This window comes from Rhamphochromis sp. 'chilingali' (genome assembly GCF_963969265.1).
Source record: "Rhamphochromis sp. 'chilingali' genome assembly, chromosome: 19".
Lineage (NCBI taxonomy): Eukaryota > Metazoa > Chordata > Actinopteri > Cichliformes > Cichlidae > Rhamphochromis > Rhamphochromis sp. 'chilingali'.
Window position 1 is genome coordinate 12,493,547 of NC_137946.1, and position 17,536 is coordinate 12,511,082.

Sequence of the window (17,536 nt, forward strand, 5' to 3'; positions counted from 1 at the left end):
TTGAATTTAAGTGAAAAAAACAGCATTATTAAACATATTTTTCCTATATAGTAAATATTAATCAGCTTCCTTTCCTCCATGTTTTCCCAAAGTTACTCATTTTTGTCCTCCTGCAGAGTCTGTGCTCATGGTCAGCTGATGCAACTTTAGTCAAGAGAGCAGCAGAGCTGACATTTCTTGGTGCAAATTACATCTGAAGATGCATCTGCTGATTTCTTAAAGGCGCTCTTTGACTGGAGCATGGAGAGGAGTAGAACCTTAATTGACGTTACTTCCCTGGGTTTTTTGCATAATTACACTGAAAACCACCCCGATGCATTTCAGATTAAACAGTTAAGATGTGATTCAAGTGCAGACTTTTTGCTGGTTTTGCAAAACTACTTCATTAACACCCACAGTCCCCTGTTTTCAGAGGCTCAAACGTAATTGGACAACGCAACATAATGTTAAGCATAAGCATGCTGTATTGGCTTTAGGTCGGGTGACTGATGTGGCCTTTGACGAATATCCCATTTTAGCAAACTGTTGTTTTTGTGGTTTGCTTTGTGTTGTTATCCATTTGCACTGCGTAGCATCGTCTGATCAGTTTTACAGCATTTCGCTAAATCTGGGCAGAGGGTACAGCTCTGAACACTTCACAGTCCATCCTGCTCCTTCTATCAGCAGTCCCATCATCAGCACACACAATTTATATAGTCCCTCTGGCACCTCATGCCATAACACTGCCTCCATCATGTTTGACAGATGTTGTGGTTAGCCGTGGCTCATTAGCTCTTTCTTTCTTCCTTTCTCATAATTCTGTCTTTCTATCATCCTCGTTTAATCTAACAAAAGGTTTTTTTACTATTATTTTATTTATATTATTTCACTAGAATTTCATCTCCTTTAGATGTTTTTTGTTTTGTTTCTTGGTTACATATTGCGATCTCTTTGTTCAAACTATGGAAATAATGCTAAAAAAAAAAAAAAGCTAAAATACAAGTTCAACACTTTGAAGCAATTTAAAATATATATGTTTTGTTTGTCACGAAATAACAAGGAACAGGCCTCACCTGGCTATAAAACAGGTGTGTCATTATCCAACAAATGATGGCTGTAAGTCTATGCTCCAACTGGGAAAGATGATTCTGGTTCGACTAAACACTGCCTCAAATAAAATTGCCTGAAATGCCTGACGAGTTTCAGTTTTATGCGGCTGATTATCTACAGCTGGTTTGGGTTTATTGAATTTAAGATCTGAAAAAGTCCAAATAGTTTTAACAACAGATCAGAGATGTTATAGAACAGATGTAGAAAAAAAACTTACAGAAAACGATGACATTTAAGAAGTAGTTTATTAGATCTCACACTATTGTCTGTGAAGGTTCTCAGTCATCCAGGTCATCGTAGTCAAAGGAGCTTGCAAAGAAAAGCGTCTGGACTTCTTTAAGTTGCTTGAAGACGTTTCACCTCTCATCCGAGAAGCTTCTTCAGTTCTAAGGTCAAATGGTGGAGAGTCCCAGATATAAACCTAGAGATCCCTTCCCAGACGCCTTAACGCCCACTCACATCCTGGGCCATCTGACCTCAGGAATTCGCATGATAAGGTGGGGCCAGGTTTCACAATGAACACACCCGAAACTCTGGCTGATTGGGACCCACACCCAGTTTCCCACCTTGGCTCAGGCGATTAGAGGATCATCGGGGGTCCTTTTGTCCCTCTGTGGGGGGTCACTCCCACTAGGTTTATATCTGGGACTCTCCACCATTTGACCTCAGAACTGAAGAAGCTTCTCGGATGAGAGGTGAAACGTCTTCAAGCAACTTAAAGAAGTCCAGACGCTTTTCTTTGCAAGCTCCTTTGATCTCACACTATTGCGTTTTACTTTCACTAGACAGTGAACCTCCAAATATATCCTTTCTTTGTGCTTTTCTTTGTTCGTCCTTTGAACCTTAACTGGTGCCTCATGTAGTCCAGGATAGCAAGTGGAGTGGAGATGATGTGCAGGTGATAAGGACTCCCCAGAAAAGCCTGTGAACATGTGAATAGTAAAAACTGTTATTTTCTCTTTTATTTCTACAATATTATTATGATTATTGTTAGGATAATAAAAGCATTGCCTGACAATACACTGATAATAATATTATCAATTAAAGAATTAATTAAAGCTGCTTATGGAAGGAGTGCAGGGCATCTAGGATATAACCAGAACCAGATCTAATAACTTACTTTCATCTGAGGTTAAAAAAAAGCTGTTTGCATTTTTTTGATAATTTCAAAAAACCTTTGAACCTTAAACCACTTTGTTTGTTTCATATCAACATAATTTGTAAAATAATATCAGATTAAATTATTTTAGAGGGAAGTTAAAACTCGCCCAAGGAATAATTCTGCTGAAATGAAAATTAAAGTAAATGCATATCACACTAGGGTGTAAGTTCTCTTGGTACAGTCAATAAATTACCTCTGGTTTTTATTTCTGTGATGAAAGTTAGCAAATAAAGTCACAAGAAAATGTACTTTACCTCATTGTCGTCCTGGGAGATCTTTCTGGAATCCAGAAGCATAATTAAAGTTAAGACTAACAGGAAAGATGATCTCAGCAAAGAGCAGCTTGATGGCATCTTTTCCAGAGAAAGTTCAGAGTTTTTAAGAGTTTTCGAGATTCTTTGCAGCAAATCCAAGCTTTTTTTTGCTGACGAAGAGTCTTGTAAAGGTTCTTCTGGTTTAGAGGAGAACTCTAAATGTGATGATGCTAACCTATGCATGGCTATCATGTATCCGGGGTATAAAAAGATTTATTCAGCTCAAATGTAAATTGGCTTTTCTTTAACACAGCAGGTGACATCATTAAAGGGACATGAAATACTGAAATTAACAAGGATTAAATGGCTTGAATTCATCGTATGCATAAAGCCCTAATGAATCAAGTCTTAATGAGTAACCATAAAACTGAAAGGTAGGGTACGGCTTATGTCTGGAATAAGCACATTAATAATGTAGATGATATATGATTCAACAATTAATTTTAAATTATAGAAACACTTCAAGGAACATGGTATTGATGAGTGTTCAATAGAAAATAAGGTAATCCCACAGCAATTTTACAGTCATACATTATGTCTTGTATACATTTTTCAATGGACTCATCTTGGATAAGAGTTATAGAACCCTAAAGACAGCAAATCCAGCAAAATGTATTGGATTTAATTTATTTCTTCTAATAGTATCCAGTCGTTTTCTTCATACACAGTCTCCTGTTTCCAGAGCTCAAAGGCAAGTGGACAATTATCTAAAAGCAGTTTTATGGCCAAGTTGGACCTGTTCCCTTATTACGTCGTGGCAAATTTGTCAGATTAAATATAAACACTTGTTTCCAAGTGTTTGGCATTTGGTAGCTTTTCAAGAGGTTGATGCAGGTGAAGACACAGCAAAAGCTTGTTTTGCAAAACCAACATTCTGGTGAATTCTGATGAAGTTCTGGTCAGCTCAGCAACACCAAAGAGACCTGAAAGGCCATAGAAGACCACTAAAGCGGGGGGCATTGCCTTCAGGTTGCATGGTTTCAAAGACAATTTCTCTACTTTTAAGATTAGGCTTAAAACTTTCCTTTTTGATAAAAGAAAAAGGGCTGGATCAGGTGGACATGAATCCTCCCTTTAGTATGCCGCAATAGGTCTAGGCTGCTGGGGGCTTCCTGTAATGCACCGAGCGTTTCTTCCTCACTCACTTCTTTTCACTCGCTGTTATTGTTCATCTCTGGCTCTCTTCCACTGTGTGTCTTTTGTCTGGTCTTTCTCCCCTATATTTAAGGGGATATATTTATATCTATCCATTAAATTGAATTGAACTGAAGTGAATAGAGAGGGAAAACTATAAAAAATATTGAAGAAGTACTGATGTGTTATAATTTGTGTGTTATACGTAGAGAATGAGAATGAAAATTCTGATCTGAAAAAGGTGAGGGGATAAATATACATGTTTAAGACCTACGTTCCATTTATTATCCATATTTTCCAATGCATTTGCAGTGTTGGGTTTTCACTTTTATCTCCCTTTCTTGATTATTCCTCTTGTATATGTATTTTTGGTTTGGGTCTATGAAAACCATGGCTGGTGTGGGCTGAAATAATCTTTCCCTTTAAATTATGTGTAAACATACTATCAAAACAGAAGATTTTCTAAACGGTGTGAAAGATGGAAAACTAAGCGTTCTGGGGTGCAAACCTCCACCAAGTCAGTTCACTCTCTGGTCATAAAAATTATCTAGGAAAGGTAATAGATAATAGGTATAATAATAGGTAAATAACTGGAAATGAATAACTTGAACTTATTAAATAGCTTTTTACATTACTTTCTTTAAAGATATAACACATTTTAGGGTCAACTTGAAAGAAAGACAGATACGGAACGTAATAGTGAGCTCAAATATAAAATGTGATGCAAACTATAATGTGATGTTTAAAATCCTCATATACCAGTAGCATTTCCTAAATGTTACCAGTACAAACAAATGCAGTATAAAAGACATTTTATGAATGTTTGACTTTATTTGACCTTAAAGAAAATCCAAAGTAATGTAATATTTAGAATCCCCATATATCATTCCCTTTATGCCTATATGTGGTCAGTAGAAAGAATAGCAGTAAGAAACATATTTTTAAATAACTCTATATAGCATTATTATCCCGTTGACCTTCAGATCAATCTATTGACCTTGAAGATAAGGTCAAATGTGACATGATATTTTAAATCTTTCTATATGTTGACAACACACACTGCACTTTTAATAATCATAGTTTCTAAGTGATAAGGATTTTTGTCTATTTTTGACCAATAAATCATTAATTTGACCTTGAAGACCTTGGAGGATGTAAGCCAGATTTGAATGGTTTGGTCATGTGACCCCAGTATACACTCCTAAAAAGTTCGATCAAAAGTCATTCAAAACGTTTCGAGTTGTTGTGTTTACAACCAAAAAGAATGACACGCACGTAAACGCTACCTAGGCGGAGGTGATAAATTGTGGCTTACACTCCAAACCAGGTGGTGGCGCTAATTCCATGTTTAGTTGTTCACCAATTTCCAAGCGAAGAACAAGAAGACGTGAAGGCTACGGAGAAAGAGGGAGACGAACGAGATCACCATACCAACGAGTAATTGTTAAGGTATTATCGTAATTATTGACTTTTCCTCAGTTATATCAGTTGGTCTGTTATTTAGAATAAGACAGGTCTGTAGAATGAGACCGTAATTCAGTTTATTTCATTTAATTTTATTTCTTTCATTTTATTTTCAGCTAACACACAGCTAGCGTAGTGGCTAACGATACATGGCTGCATTATCGAGGGTCCTAACTCGCCCTAAAACACGAATTTACAGGTTTTGTTTCGACTGAAAGACTCAAACCTGTATCTCCGGATAGCTACTAATTTTGATCTTTCTTTTTGTTTGTTTTGTTTTGTTTTTTGTAAATTTTGTAAATCCCAGTCTGATGATATCAATGATCGCTATTATGCAAGACAAAGGAATTACTTTACGGCAAGTTACGCACGTCGTCTGTGACAGACTATCTGCATTTCCTTGTTCACGGTCCCCCTTGTTTGAATGACTGCCGTCACCAAAATCCTTTTGAATTAGAAGGTCAAATATTAATAGTCACTTGTTATAAGCACCGTCCCGGTCTCCATGTGGCAACCCCACATACTGAAGACAAAATAAAGGAAACAGTTTCCCTGGCTTATAATGAGAACAATATTCAACGAGAACAATCTTCATGGGGGGCATTTTGCTGACATGGTTTACTGACTTGTCACTTAAAAGGAAGATGCACGTGTGTTTTGAGTTGTGTTACATCAGAGCAGTTTCTTCTTTTGAGATGTAAATCATAAACTTTCGCTTTGCACTTATCAGGTCTTAATATAAAAAGTAAAACCTTCCTTAAAACGATTCTGCTTGTAGCCATCTTAATAATAATCAATGGATACTACACGTGATCTGGATTTTCTTTCTTCGTGCAGATGGGAGACAGTGATGATGACCATGATCGCAGGAGAAGGGACAAATTCAGACGGGAGAGAAGTGACTATGACCGTTCAAGAGAGAGAGAGGACCGGCGCAGAGATGACTGGAATGACAGGTTAAAAAGAGAGATGCTATTGGGCACACGCCAGATTCAGTGAAACCTGATACAGCCAAATCATATTCAGATGAACAGCTAAATGTTAATAAATTGTAGCTCTTTGCTGCTCTTACACTGAGTAAAGTGGATATTAAAGATAGACTTGTGTGTTTCTTACCTTTTTTTTCTTTCCTCATGTTTTCTCTCCTTCCTCTGATTGTGATCATTGGTCCAGGGAGTGGGATAGAGGCAGGGAGCGGCGAAGTCGTGGAGAGTACAGGGATTATGATAGAGGTCGAAGGGAGAGATTTACCCCACCCAGACACGACATGAGTCCCCAGCAGAAACGCATGAGAAGAGACTGGTAGGATTTGCAATGTTACTATTGCACAATGTCTGTAACCATCTTTTATTTTACTTAAAGCCCCTTATCCGTTCCTGGCAGGGATGACCATGGTGGAGACCCCTACCGTGGTGGGTATGACTTGGGTTATGGTGGTGGAGGAGGGCCCAGCTATGGACCACCACAACATTGGGGCCATCCCGACATGCACCTCATGCAGCCTCATCAAGGCATCCCCATTCAGGCCAGGTAATTAATTTAAGTTCAGTTTTGAAGTTAAATGTTACTTTACATATCTTTAAAGATATTTTTAATGTTGTTACCTCAGATATGTCTTTTTGCCAACTAGCTTCTTGGCTAGTCAAAGCTCCATCCAACATATCTTTCTTTCATTAGGCTTGGTAACATCCACGACTTGGACTTAGGTCCTCCTCCTCCAATAATGAAGAGCTTTAAGGAGTTTCTGCTGTCCTTAGATGATTCTGTGGATGAGACTGAGGCCGTCAAACGCTACAATGAGTACAAGATCGACTTCCGGCGACAGCAGATGCAGGACTTCTTTTTGGCTCATAAAGATGAAGAGTGGTACGATCTCAGATGCCTTTACTACATAAGCCCTTATCAAGAATATAATTTTTTTTATTATAGTCATAATATAATTATTGCATCGACAGATCCATTAGCATTACTTAAGCTGTTATTTTTTGTTGTCCTCACCAAATATAATTGGCTCTTTATTTCTTTATTGGCCTTTTCATCATTTTAGGTTTAATTGCTATTTAAAGGCAAATATAATAGGCTGAGCCTGGTCCTTTTGGTGGGTTTATCTTAGAATTCTATTCAAAAATTCAGATGATGTTTTTATTTGTAATTGATGGCTAATGAAATTGGTACATTAAAACAAGGTGCATGTATATGCCATCTCCGTTATGTTCTTGTTAAACTCTGGTGCTGTTAATGCACACAAATTAAAAGCAGTGGAAAGGCGTTTGGTATGACAGTTTCACCCAGTACGAGGACCAGGCACACACAGTTAATTTATAACTAATGACTGTTGCTATAGTACTTGTTGACAAAATAAGAAAATCAACCCAATTTCAACATTAGTTTATATTTGTTATAAATGTATTTTAGGAGTTTAATTTTTTTTTATCCATAAATATCCATAGCTCCTTAGGCAGGAATACAAATATTATCACTAGTCAAACATTGGGTATAGAAAAAAAAATCTAGGAAGTAATGTGTGTTAATTGTTTATTGTCACTCTCATGTAACGAAATTGTTTAAAGTCATCATTTGGTGCTTTGACAAAAACGTCTTTGTTCCTTGGGTTGATTGTCTTATTTGGAGTAACACAAGATTTGTAATTGTGTGCTGTCTGTTAATGCTTTGACACTTGTTTCACAGGTATCATGCAAAATTATTCTGTTTTGTCATAACCCATTTTCTTCCCTTCATTTCAACTACTACGTTGACGACGATTTTTTTCAAGATGAGAAAAAGTGGAGCTCATCCGCAAGAATCGGTCTTAGACAGACAGGGCATGCACTGCGCACAATGCAGTTGCTCTTAGACACACAGTAACAGGGATTTTAGATAGACAGCCATGTAGTCGTCCGCACACGGAAATTTTTTTTTTTCTTGTTTTATCCTTTTTCGACACAATTTTCTTTTTATATTCGGATCAAATCCCAAAACCGAATTTGTGTGCATACAGACACACCATTGGGGTGAAGTGGAGCGCACTTTCACAGAAGAGACCCCGCTCTCTGTATTTATTTGTTATTAAACTGGCAGAACAAAAGGTAACTGTAGTCCACTTAATGCTAACATTTTTAATGTGACATTTTGAATATGTAAATGTTTAATTTGATCATCTCTGTTGTTTTTTTCCTGCCTTTTTTTTCTTTCTTTTTTGGTGAGTTAATCTCAAATCTTCTAACATTGTTGAGTAATTGGCTATGAAGACCACAGTCAAAACATAGAATTACAGAAAATTATAATAACTAGGATATACTGAAGACAAATTAAAGTTTTGTCATATGCTAGATTACTTATTGAATTGGAGTTGTTTAACATAAAAAAACCCTATTCAGAATAAATGTTCTGTTAAAAATGTGATTAGAAGAAACTTAAAAAAAAAGAAGTGTAAAATACACAGATGTAACGTAGGCTTGTAATATTTATTTGTTCTCTAACTTTTGCTTCCCGCTCATCCCAACCCCCATCATTCTCTCCCCAATCTGTTGTGGACGCCCAACTCTGGACACAGGTTCCGATCCAAGTACCACCCTGATGAGGCCAGACGACTTAAGGCAGAGGCCCAGAGGGCTCTGCACAACCGCCTGAATGTGTTCATTTTCCTAATGGAGAACGGCTGGTTTGATAATGTCTCCCTGGACATTGAACAGACCCCAGCCATCATCAAAGTTTTGGATGCAGGTGAGGTCTCAAACAACTTAAAGAGCATTGTTAACCTGTGGAGTTTTCATTTGTATCTACAATTAAGTCTGCTTTTACAATAAAAGCAAAAATGATCTGACCTAATTGCATGGATGGTACTTAGAAGAGTACTTCTATGGCTGAACCATAACGTTCTTTCTGCATTTCAGCTGTGATAAAAATGGAAGGGGGCACAGACCATGATCTTCGCATCTTGGATCTGCCATCTGAAGAGGAAGAAGACAGAGAGAAGTCAGCATCTATTTCCAGGGGCACTGAAGTTTCCAAGAGAGAAGACCTCAAAGCTTTGGGTAGTGACTGCAAACCAGTGGAGAAAGACAGAAATGAGAAGGTATGTGTGCTCTGTTAGACAGGCGGTAGACATTTCATGAGGCTCTGTTGATGACAATGAACTGTGGCACAGGAGGGTAGTGACTCAGCCAGCACAGAGAAAGCTGCCACAGCAGAAGGAGAGGATATGAAAGAGGAGGCAGAGAAAGAACCAGCAAAAGAAATTCCTGAACCTAAGAAAGTAAGTGTTCCTTCTGATACTGAATTAGTTCTTACCAAGAGAAAGAAATAAATTGAACTGGCCTGATTGTTTTTCAATTTGATTGTTTAGCCAAGAAGAAAGAGGAAGCGCAGCGGGGACAGCGATGATGAAGCCAGCGCCTCAGAGAGTGACTCGGACTCAGATTCAGACTCCAACTCTAACTGCTCTGACAAACCAGTGAAGAAGGAAGAGGAAGACAAGGATGAGGAGGAAGAGGAAGGTGAAGGTGAGAAATCATGCCTGTAGTGTCTGGTTATACATTTTCAGGAGTATAATATGTATCTTTCTGTAATTTAGCACTCATCAAATAAATCTCCCTTTCCTGTCTAATGATCCAGAGGAGAAACCCAAGGAGAACTCCGAGGAGGACAAGAAGGAAGAGAAAAAGCCCAAAGACGACTCTCCTAGACCACGGCCTCTCCACAGGACTTGCTCTCTGTTCATGAGAAGCATCGCTCCCACCATCTCCAAGGCTGAGATTATTGCTGTGAGTTGTATAAAAGAAGCATACCTATCAGATCCAGATCTTTAAGTGCACTAAACAGATACGTGTCCTGGTTTAAACTGAGCGTGGTTTCTTTTTCTTCTCAGCTGTGTCGACGTTACCCTGGGTTTCTGCGTGTTTGCTTGTCTGATCCCCATCCAGAGCGCAGGTATGAAAAATGAAAACTTGGCATTATTTGCTACACTAAAGTGTAAATGGTTGGATTAGTGTAGTCATTCATTACTTTGACATGAAACCTGCACCGTCTCAGGTTTTTCAGACGTTGCTGGGTGACATTTGACCGTAGCGTCAACATCAAAGAAGTCTGTTGGAACCTTCAGAACATTCGGGTAAGTGCACCAGTCATAAGTGTTGGCACTGCTATAACTTTGTGTTGCAGGTGGCTTTAGAGATGCAGAGATCGTTCAAATTTCAGCTGAGGCCTTTACCAGTCTGTTTTTACCCTTCACAGCTGCGAGACTGTGAACTGGCACCGGGGGTGAACAGGGACCTGGCTCGGAGGGTGCGTAATGTTAATGGCATTACTCAGCACAAGCAGATTCTCCGCAATGACATCAAGCTGGCTGCCAAGCTCATTCATGCCTTAGATGAGAAAGGGGAACTTTGGAGCAACAAGTCCCAGGAAGAAGGGCAGAGCAGTGAGGTATAGTACCTGTACCCATGCAATTTAACCGATTTTTCTCAAGTTATTTGACCATCATCATCATTTGTGGGGTTTTTTTATTTCCACAGTTGCCAGCGCAGAACCCCATCTTGAAGAATATTACCGATTACCTGATAGAGGAGGTCAGTGCTGAGGAGGAGGAGCTTCTGGGCTCCGGGAGTGGAATGGATTCTGAGGAGGGCATCAAGGAAGGAAACCCTGCAGAGATGACTGTTGAGAGGGATGACAAACTTGTCAAGGTCATTCCTTTACCACACTTAGAACAGTTTAAGATATAATATCCATCTGATCTTCTCTTTTAAAAGTGGGTTTCTCCATTTGTATCTTCACTGTGCTAGGCCTGTCAATTTTACCATGTGTTGTTTCAGGTTTTGGATCGTTTGGTCTTGTACCTCCGTGTTGTGCACTCAGTTGACTACTACAACACCTGTGAATACCCCAGTGAGGATGAAATGCCCAACCGATGCGGCATGATTCATGTACGTGGACCCATTCCTCCCAACCGCATCACACATGGAGAAGGTCAGTGTTCTTCCCTTTTCATGTTACGTGACACAAAAGAGACCTCTGGGATGAAAACGTAAATGTTGACTCAGCTGTAGTGAAAATGAATCTTCCAACATCCTGAAGTTGACGTGAATTTTAACTGTTGTGTTTGCTAGCTAAACATTTGCTGTGCTTAGACTATTTTGCCACCTATCATAAACAGTGCCAAATGTAGGCAATGCAGATTGCAAAAAAAAGTTTAAGTGAGGATTTTAAAGTTTTAGTGTTGATTCAGAATTTAATAAGATGACATCCCCTCATTCAACAGTGCAACAGTGGGAGAAAATGATGGAGGAGAAGTTGGCCCCCTTGTTTAGTTTAAAAGAAGTCTTGTCTGAAGAAGAGGGGGTGAAGATGGGCCGCAAGGACCCTGAAGAAGAAGTGGAGAAGTTTGTGTCTGCCAACACACAAGAACTGGGAAAAGATAAATGGCTCTGCCCTCTAAGTGGAAAGAAATTTAAGGTTGGCACTTGGAATGAATAGTATTCAGGACTGTACAGCATGACCACAGTCAATGCATTTTATTAAACACAAAGGAGATATACCAGTAGTTTTTGTTAGAAGTTCTGTTGTAATTTTAAAAAAATAATAATCAAGAATTATTTCTGTATATATTTTTTATTTTTTTTATTTCAAATCAAATTCAAGGGTCCAGAGTTTGTACGGAAGCACATCCTCAACAAACATGGGGATAAAATTGAAGAAGTGAAAAAGGAGGTTAGTTTCTTCAACAATTTCCTGATGGATGCCAAGAGGCCATCCCTGCCAGAGATGAAACTTCCTCCTCTTCCAGGCCCAAGCCAAGGTCGGTTTGAGATTTTTGTCTAGTAAACCCAGAACTACAGATATTCTTCAACAGAGATAAACAGAATAGTAAGAAAAAGATACACTGGGCCCGTTTCATCTCGCAGGTTTGCTCAGTCCCAGTATGCCGTTTCCTCCCCAAGGTCCTCAGGGTCCAATGGGCTTTGCACAGCCTCGTCCTCCTCTGATGGGCTACGGTGGTATGTTCTGAATTTACCCTTTTATACTAAAAATGAGAATGTGCTTTCCAGTCAAGTCGCAACACTTTTTCTTTTTTCAAATTAAAATCATTTTTTGAAGCTGGTGGGCCTCCTTATCCACCCAACCAATATGGTGGAGGCAGAGGCAACTATGACAACTTCCGCGGACAAGGTGAATACCTGGGTAAGCCGCGCAACATCAGGTGAGACCGCTGTACGTGTCTTTATTTTGCTACAAACATTTTCTTTTTTCTGCTAATGTGGAAGTTTGAAACTCCCTTTAAAAGATCGTTTCTACTGTTTTTCTGTTTGCATTGCCATCCATTGCAGAATGTCACGAGGTGACCCACGCAACATCATTGAGTACCGTGACCTGGATGCACCAGATGATATGGACTTCTTTTAGAAGGTTCACATTTTTTGCTCTTTACCAGTGTTGTGTTCTGCCTGCTTTTTGGAGTAATGAGATTATTTCATTTCTTAAAAGGCTTGTTTTGTAATTATTGTGCAACCAGAACTGCTGTAAACAGATTCATTAATAAAGTTGTGATCAAATTACAGTAATAAGTACTAAATTACTTGTGAAGTTGATCTGATATAAAAAGAAGTAATCTGTGACAAAGTGCATCATAATTTTTTAGTGGATCTTAAATAATACACAGCTTTTTTGGGGGGGGGGGTACAGCTCAAAACAACACAATATCCAGTAAGATTTTTTTCTTTTGTTCATGAAAACTAGTGGGATTGTTTTAATAATGCAAACAAAAAAGGAAAAGTATGTCATGTTATGAGATAATAATTGAATCATTCCAAATATGTACAGCTTTCAGAAACACGTGAGAATATTTTTTTCAATATGTTGTTAAAATTATTGCCAAACATGATTAAACTAATAATCCTCCAGTGTTTTCCATACAAACAGCAGTGCCACATAAAGGCTTCACGTCATAATTATTTAAAACATGTGATGAGCAGTTTTAAATACAGGCACATTTTTATAGACTGATGATCACAGGAAACCTTCAATGTTAATATAGGTCCATCACGTCAGATCCATAGTGACTCCAAGTCGTATTTGGTGCAAACAGTTTATGTCAAAATATCTAAATTATCCGAAGCTCGTGATTTTCTGAAAGTCCGCAGCTGACCTTGTGTTCGTGGAATAATTTGGAAAGGGCCTGCATGTAAAGTCTGTGATAATGGTCGACTTCCTCGTCTGTGGGCGTGACACGCTTTGGCACTGAGATTGGACTTCCCACTGAAAAGAGTACAGTGTGAGAATAAAATGGGCTCAGTACATAAAAGTGGTATTGGCTATTTAAAGAATAATAAAATACCCACCAACAGTCGTGATTGGAGTCCTGTAGGGCATGAGAACAAAGCGCTCACCGACAAAGAGACACGGTGCAAAGCCCATGATTTTTTTAAACAAGTCCTGTAACCTGCGACACAGACTGCCCTCTGCGAAAATCACCTGCTGGTAGAGCTCATTCTCCCCGAATGAATAAACGGGCACCAGATCAACACTGTGGAAGGTCAGAGTTCAGGTTTCAGTGTTTTACATATTTGTATATTTTCTTTCTTAGTGTATAATTCTCACCCCAACTCAAGGGCCAGTCTGACAAATCCCTTTCTTTCCTTCATGACCACTGTGTTGAGTCCGGGAGAGGATGCCAGAGACTCGGCAGCGCCCCCTATCACAATTACCACTGCATTCCCTTTGCCGCTTTTTGAAAGGAGGTGGACCAGGCTTGGTTTGCTGACTGGGTAAAGTCCTTATCAGACAGAGTAAGAACAGAAGTAGTTCAGGTCAGGAGCATAACAGGGACTTTTTTGTTAAGCTGTAACATGCAGGTATACACTGTCAACAGGCTTTCAAATTCAGTTAGCATCAGTAACATGTAGGTATTCTTTCTTCCATTTGCATTCCACAAAGTAAAATCACTTTTTTCTGCAGAACATGAACTGTATACTGTAGTATGATCAATAAACTGCTGTTTCGGCCTAATGCAAAATGCTTCTCGGACTAAGAAACGGAGTAGTTTAGTCCCCTTGCTAAAACATGCGATAAATACCTGCGCTCATGATGTACTCCCTAAAGAATGGTATCCTGAACAGGCCCGCCAGCATCGCCAGGCTGGCTCGCACGCCGGGAAATGCCTCAGCAAAGCCACAGCTCTCCGTGCTGAAGCAGGTAAAGGCTCCAGTACACATGATGCCATGTGGGTGAGAACCTAGGATGTAGTTTTTGTTTGGATTCAGCTCTGCTGTCTTGACCAGCTAAGAAAGAACATTGACACAAGAGGGTTAATGTTGGTGATCACGGATGTTGCTGCTGTTAAACAGCCATGCCCATTTTCACTCATCTGACTGAGGCAAAGATTAGACACTTGTTCTTGCAGGCTTTTGACTGCGTGCCCTGCGTGAGGGCCTCAAATATAATATGCTCTTTGTAAAGACTAATAACAGGATTTTAGGTTTCCAGTGCTTCAAGTGTGCACTGGAGTAAAAATGTATCTTTCCGTACCCCAAAAACATCCCAACATGGAATTCAGTTGGACATTTCATAGGGTTTGAGATTTTTGAAAATATTAGCTGTCCTGTACACAGTAAGCATCTGTGTGTTAGAAGCAAATAAACAGATCTAAAGATATTTACCCAAAACTTACTTTAACGGGAAAGTAGTCTCTCATGTGCTCCCATACCTTCCACTTTCTCACAGACATCGTTCTTCTGCCCCCTGATGGAGACATTGAAAACCTTAGAAACACTGAGTGTCCCAGTTTCACAGTGCACGTTAGCAAAGCTAAAGAGTATCCTGATATGATCACTGGTATGCAAAAACTGTATACTAAATACTAAGAGTTATAAAAACAATGGTAAAACTAAAATAAAGCTATTTTTAAGCAGCAAACCCATTTAATGTAGCCAGTATACATGCATATACTGTAAATCATAATTTTTGAGTGTGCTGTTACACACTTTAAAAGGTAGGCCTTTTATTAGTGTATAAACTGCATATTTTGTTTTTTGTATCGTCATTATTTTCATGCATACTTGAATTTCTTTACCTCTTTCGGGTTTATGCCAGTCCATCACCAACCATACCAAGTAGAGAGCAGACAGCGGCCACAGAGAGGTAAACATAAGATACACCATCAGTATGATACAAGCCACTCCTGGAGATGGATGTTTTTCATGCCATGTCGACCAGCATTGGAGTTGGGAAGGAGCAAGAGATTTATTTTATGAGTTAATTAATAATGCAATTAATACACTGATGTTTGTTAGGAAATCATTAAAAAAGGATAGTATGGCAACTTCTTACCCAAGAGGAGAAAGCTTAGCACCCACTGCAGAACACTTATTGACTCTAAAAACTCCTTCAGCTGAGTTTTTTCTCGAGTCATTCTTGCAACCTGGAGGCCAAACCATCATTTTTCAGCTATCAATAACATTTTAATGCGGACTCTCATTTAGTAAAGGTCACGACTGTAATGAATAGTATAGCGTATGGCCTTTGAAACGACAAAAGTGGCTTTATCCAAGATCATAAAATTTTAAATAGATGACTTTATGACAGACAACCGATTTCATTGATGACCAGCACATAAGCATGTACTCTTAAACTTCCTTTAGGGAAGAAAGAGGCTTGAAACCTTGGCAGACATGCAGGAGCCTGATCAAATGACTCGCTTATGAACAAGCTCACAGGCAAACTTACATGCTAGATTTTTTTTTAACCTGCTTAAAAGTTAAACTATTAGCAGCCCAGCCTAGTAATGCCGTAAAACAAGACCTAACCCTAACCAAAAGCAATTTTTATGCTGCAAAGTTCCATAAAATGTTGTATTTTACCTTAGTAGAGTTAATTCCAAAGTTAATTTGAATGGATGCAGATTCGTTGCTTCCCCGCAGATCAGCACTATGCACTTTGACCAGACCGTGTACAGCTGCTGATAACAACTCCACTCACCCAATACTTTGTGACACAAGTAACTTATGTCAGAGATAAACACAGCAAACGTTAATGGGATTTAATAAGATACTGCAGTTATTTAATCTTTGTACTTTTACATACAGTGATTTAATTTGATTTTGTCCTTTTTGTCTTTGGTGTGGTGATCATCAGGATTACATGTCAGTCTCTTTAGCTGGTGTTATTTCTAGGAATCGTCTCATGCAGCTTCACAGCCACTTCACTTGTAAATTACATAAAGCAGACTTCCCTATAAGTCTTCTCATGAGCTGATGCTGATTTTCCTGCTACTGTAAATGTCATGAATGTGTTTCTCTCCTAAATGTTGTTCTTGCTCACTGATTTACTGAGATCATTTCTACATGCCTGCCTGGTGATAAGGCTCTGCCCTGAAAGCTCAGCATTTCCTGCATGGTTCAGGAAAGTCAAGTGATTGTGCCCTATGCAGCACTGAGAGATTTCTATTGTAAAATAATGAGGAATAATGAACTGGTATAGCAACAGTGAAATAGTTTGGCATATAGGATCAAATAAGGAAAGAGTGAGGCTTAGATTCAGACTGATCAAGTTAGTTTTTTTTGACAAACTGATATTAAAAATGAGACATTCAGAAATAAACCACAGCACAGACCTTGCTCTCCTCCTCTTGCACATTTGCTCCTGTCAATCAAAGATTTAATGCAAAATCTTATACTTTATTTTGAAAAATTTGAATAAGGGGAGCAATTTTTAAAAATCTGACTTTCTCAAGTGGCGGTTTTCTCCATCAGCATCCACGAAAAAAAACCCAACATGAATACAAAACACAAAGCAGACATTTGAAGTACTGTAGATATACTGCCACACCACTTCTCATAACACTAACCACCACTCAACTGCTCTGATCCTTAATCATATAAAGAGCTAAAGTCCCACTGGGTCCATCTCTATTTCACTGACTTTATATATCCTGTGCAGTGGAGAAGTTTCTGTCATCTGCTACTGTACTGGCCAGTCCAGGCTCAGCACCATGCCGTTTAAACATAGAAAAATTTGATTATTTTGTTTCATGTCCTGTCTACTGCACATTAAAGGCTTGGATTTTCTTCTGGTTGGGCCTCTGAACCTATGCTGCTAATGTTGCAATATCACTGTTGACTGATAACAGTGATAATAATCTGTTAGTTATGGACATGACTTTTAAGGAATGTGTCAGGTGCAGGTGTACGGTCAGCATGCATGTGCTTTTAAGTTAGATTAATCCTAAATGGGCTAACACCAGATTTTATCCCAGCAGATCATCTTTAGGCTCCAACAGCGATAGATGCATATGACATAAACATCCAACACAGTGACTGATCAATATTTAGAAAAGTTTTAATCAAACCTAAACTTGGACTTTGGATTCACGGCTCCACTT

At 38.8% G+C, this 17,536-nt stretch overlaps 3 protein-coding genes across 4 annotated transcripts in view; 1 reads left to right on the forward strand and 2 right to left on the reverse strand.

Moving 5' to 3' along the window:
• The window catches only part of LOC308386962 (lysophosphatidic acid receptor 6), a 222,117-nt gene that overhangs the window by 111,412 nt on the left and 93,169 nt on the right, over positions 1 to 17,536 (reverse strand). The gene's annotated exons all lie outside the window — the stretch shown is intronic.
• srrt (serrate RNA effector molecule homolog (Arabidopsis)) lies at positions 5,046 to 12,725 on the forward strand. Of its 2 annotated transcripts, none has more exons than XM_080866799.1 (20): positions 5,046 to 5,148; positions 6,001 to 6,119; positions 6,337 to 6,465; positions 6,547 to 6,693; positions 6,841 to 7,029; positions 8,717 to 8,886; positions 9,057 to 9,238; positions 9,311 to 9,418; positions 9,509 to 9,665; positions 9,778 to 9,926; positions 10,031 to 10,092; positions 10,195 to 10,273; positions 10,396 to 10,587; positions 10,677 to 10,847; positions 10,977 to 11,130; positions 11,423 to 11,616; positions 11,803 to 11,959; positions 12,066 to 12,158; positions 12,259 to 12,372; positions 12,489 to 12,725. In XM_080866799.1, the coding sequence occupies exons 2-19, from the start codon at positions 6,001 to 6,003 to the stop codon at positions 12,363 to 12,365; spliced, it is 2,559 nt and encodes an 852-aa protein (XP_080722925.1). In that variant the 5' UTR covers positions 5,046 to 5,148; the 3' UTR covers positions 12,366 to 12,372; positions 12,489 to 12,725. The 2 variants fall into 2 exon arrangements, with proteins under 2 accessions (XP_080722925.1, XP_080722926.1); XM_080866800.1 differs by having other exon boundaries at positions 5,113 to 5,148; positions 12,259 to 12,361.
• mogat3b (monoacylglycerol O-acyltransferase 3b) lies at positions 12,871 to 16,092 on the reverse strand. The gene is made up of 8 exons (XM_080866801.1): positions 16,017 to 16,092; positions 15,487 to 15,577; positions 15,230 to 15,337; positions 14,828 to 14,898; positions 14,234 to 14,438; positions 13,759 to 13,933; positions 13,500 to 13,684; positions 12,871 to 13,416 (listed from the first exon to the last, which is right to left on the reverse strand). Exons 2-8 carry the CDS (start codon positions 15,566 to 15,568, stop codon positions 13,262 to 13,264), a joined length of 981 nt encoding a protein of 326 aa, XP_080722927.1. The 5' UTR covers positions 15,569 to 15,577; positions 16,017 to 16,092; the 3' UTR covers positions 12,871 to 13,261.

Bases quoted from the DNA above. Each gene is read 5' to 3' on its own strand.
- srrt (XM_080866800.1), top strand. From the start codon at position 6,001: ATGGGAGACAGTGATGATGACCATGATCGCAGGAGAAGGGACAAATTC. The intron at 6,466-6,546 runs GTAGGATTTGCA...CGTTCCTGGCAG, and splicing joins AAACGCATGAGAAGAGACTG to GGATGACCATGGTGGAGACC. The intron at 8,887-9,056 runs GTGAGGTCTCAA...TCTGCATTTCAG, and splicing joins CATCAAAGTTTTGGATGCAG to CTGTGATAAAAATGGAAGGG.
- mogat3b (XM_080866801.1), bottom strand. From the start codon at position 15,568: ATGACTCGAGAAAAAACTCAGCTGAAGGAGTTTTTAGAGTCAATAAGT. The intron at 13,685-13,758 runs GTGAGAATTATA...GACCTTCCACAG, and splicing joins AGACTGGCCCTTGAGTTGGG to TGTTGATCTGGTGCCCGTTT. The intron at 13,417-13,499 runs GTGGGTATTTTA...TACTCTTTTCAG, and splicing joins GACTCCAATCACGACTGTTG to TGGGAAGTCCAATCTCAGTG.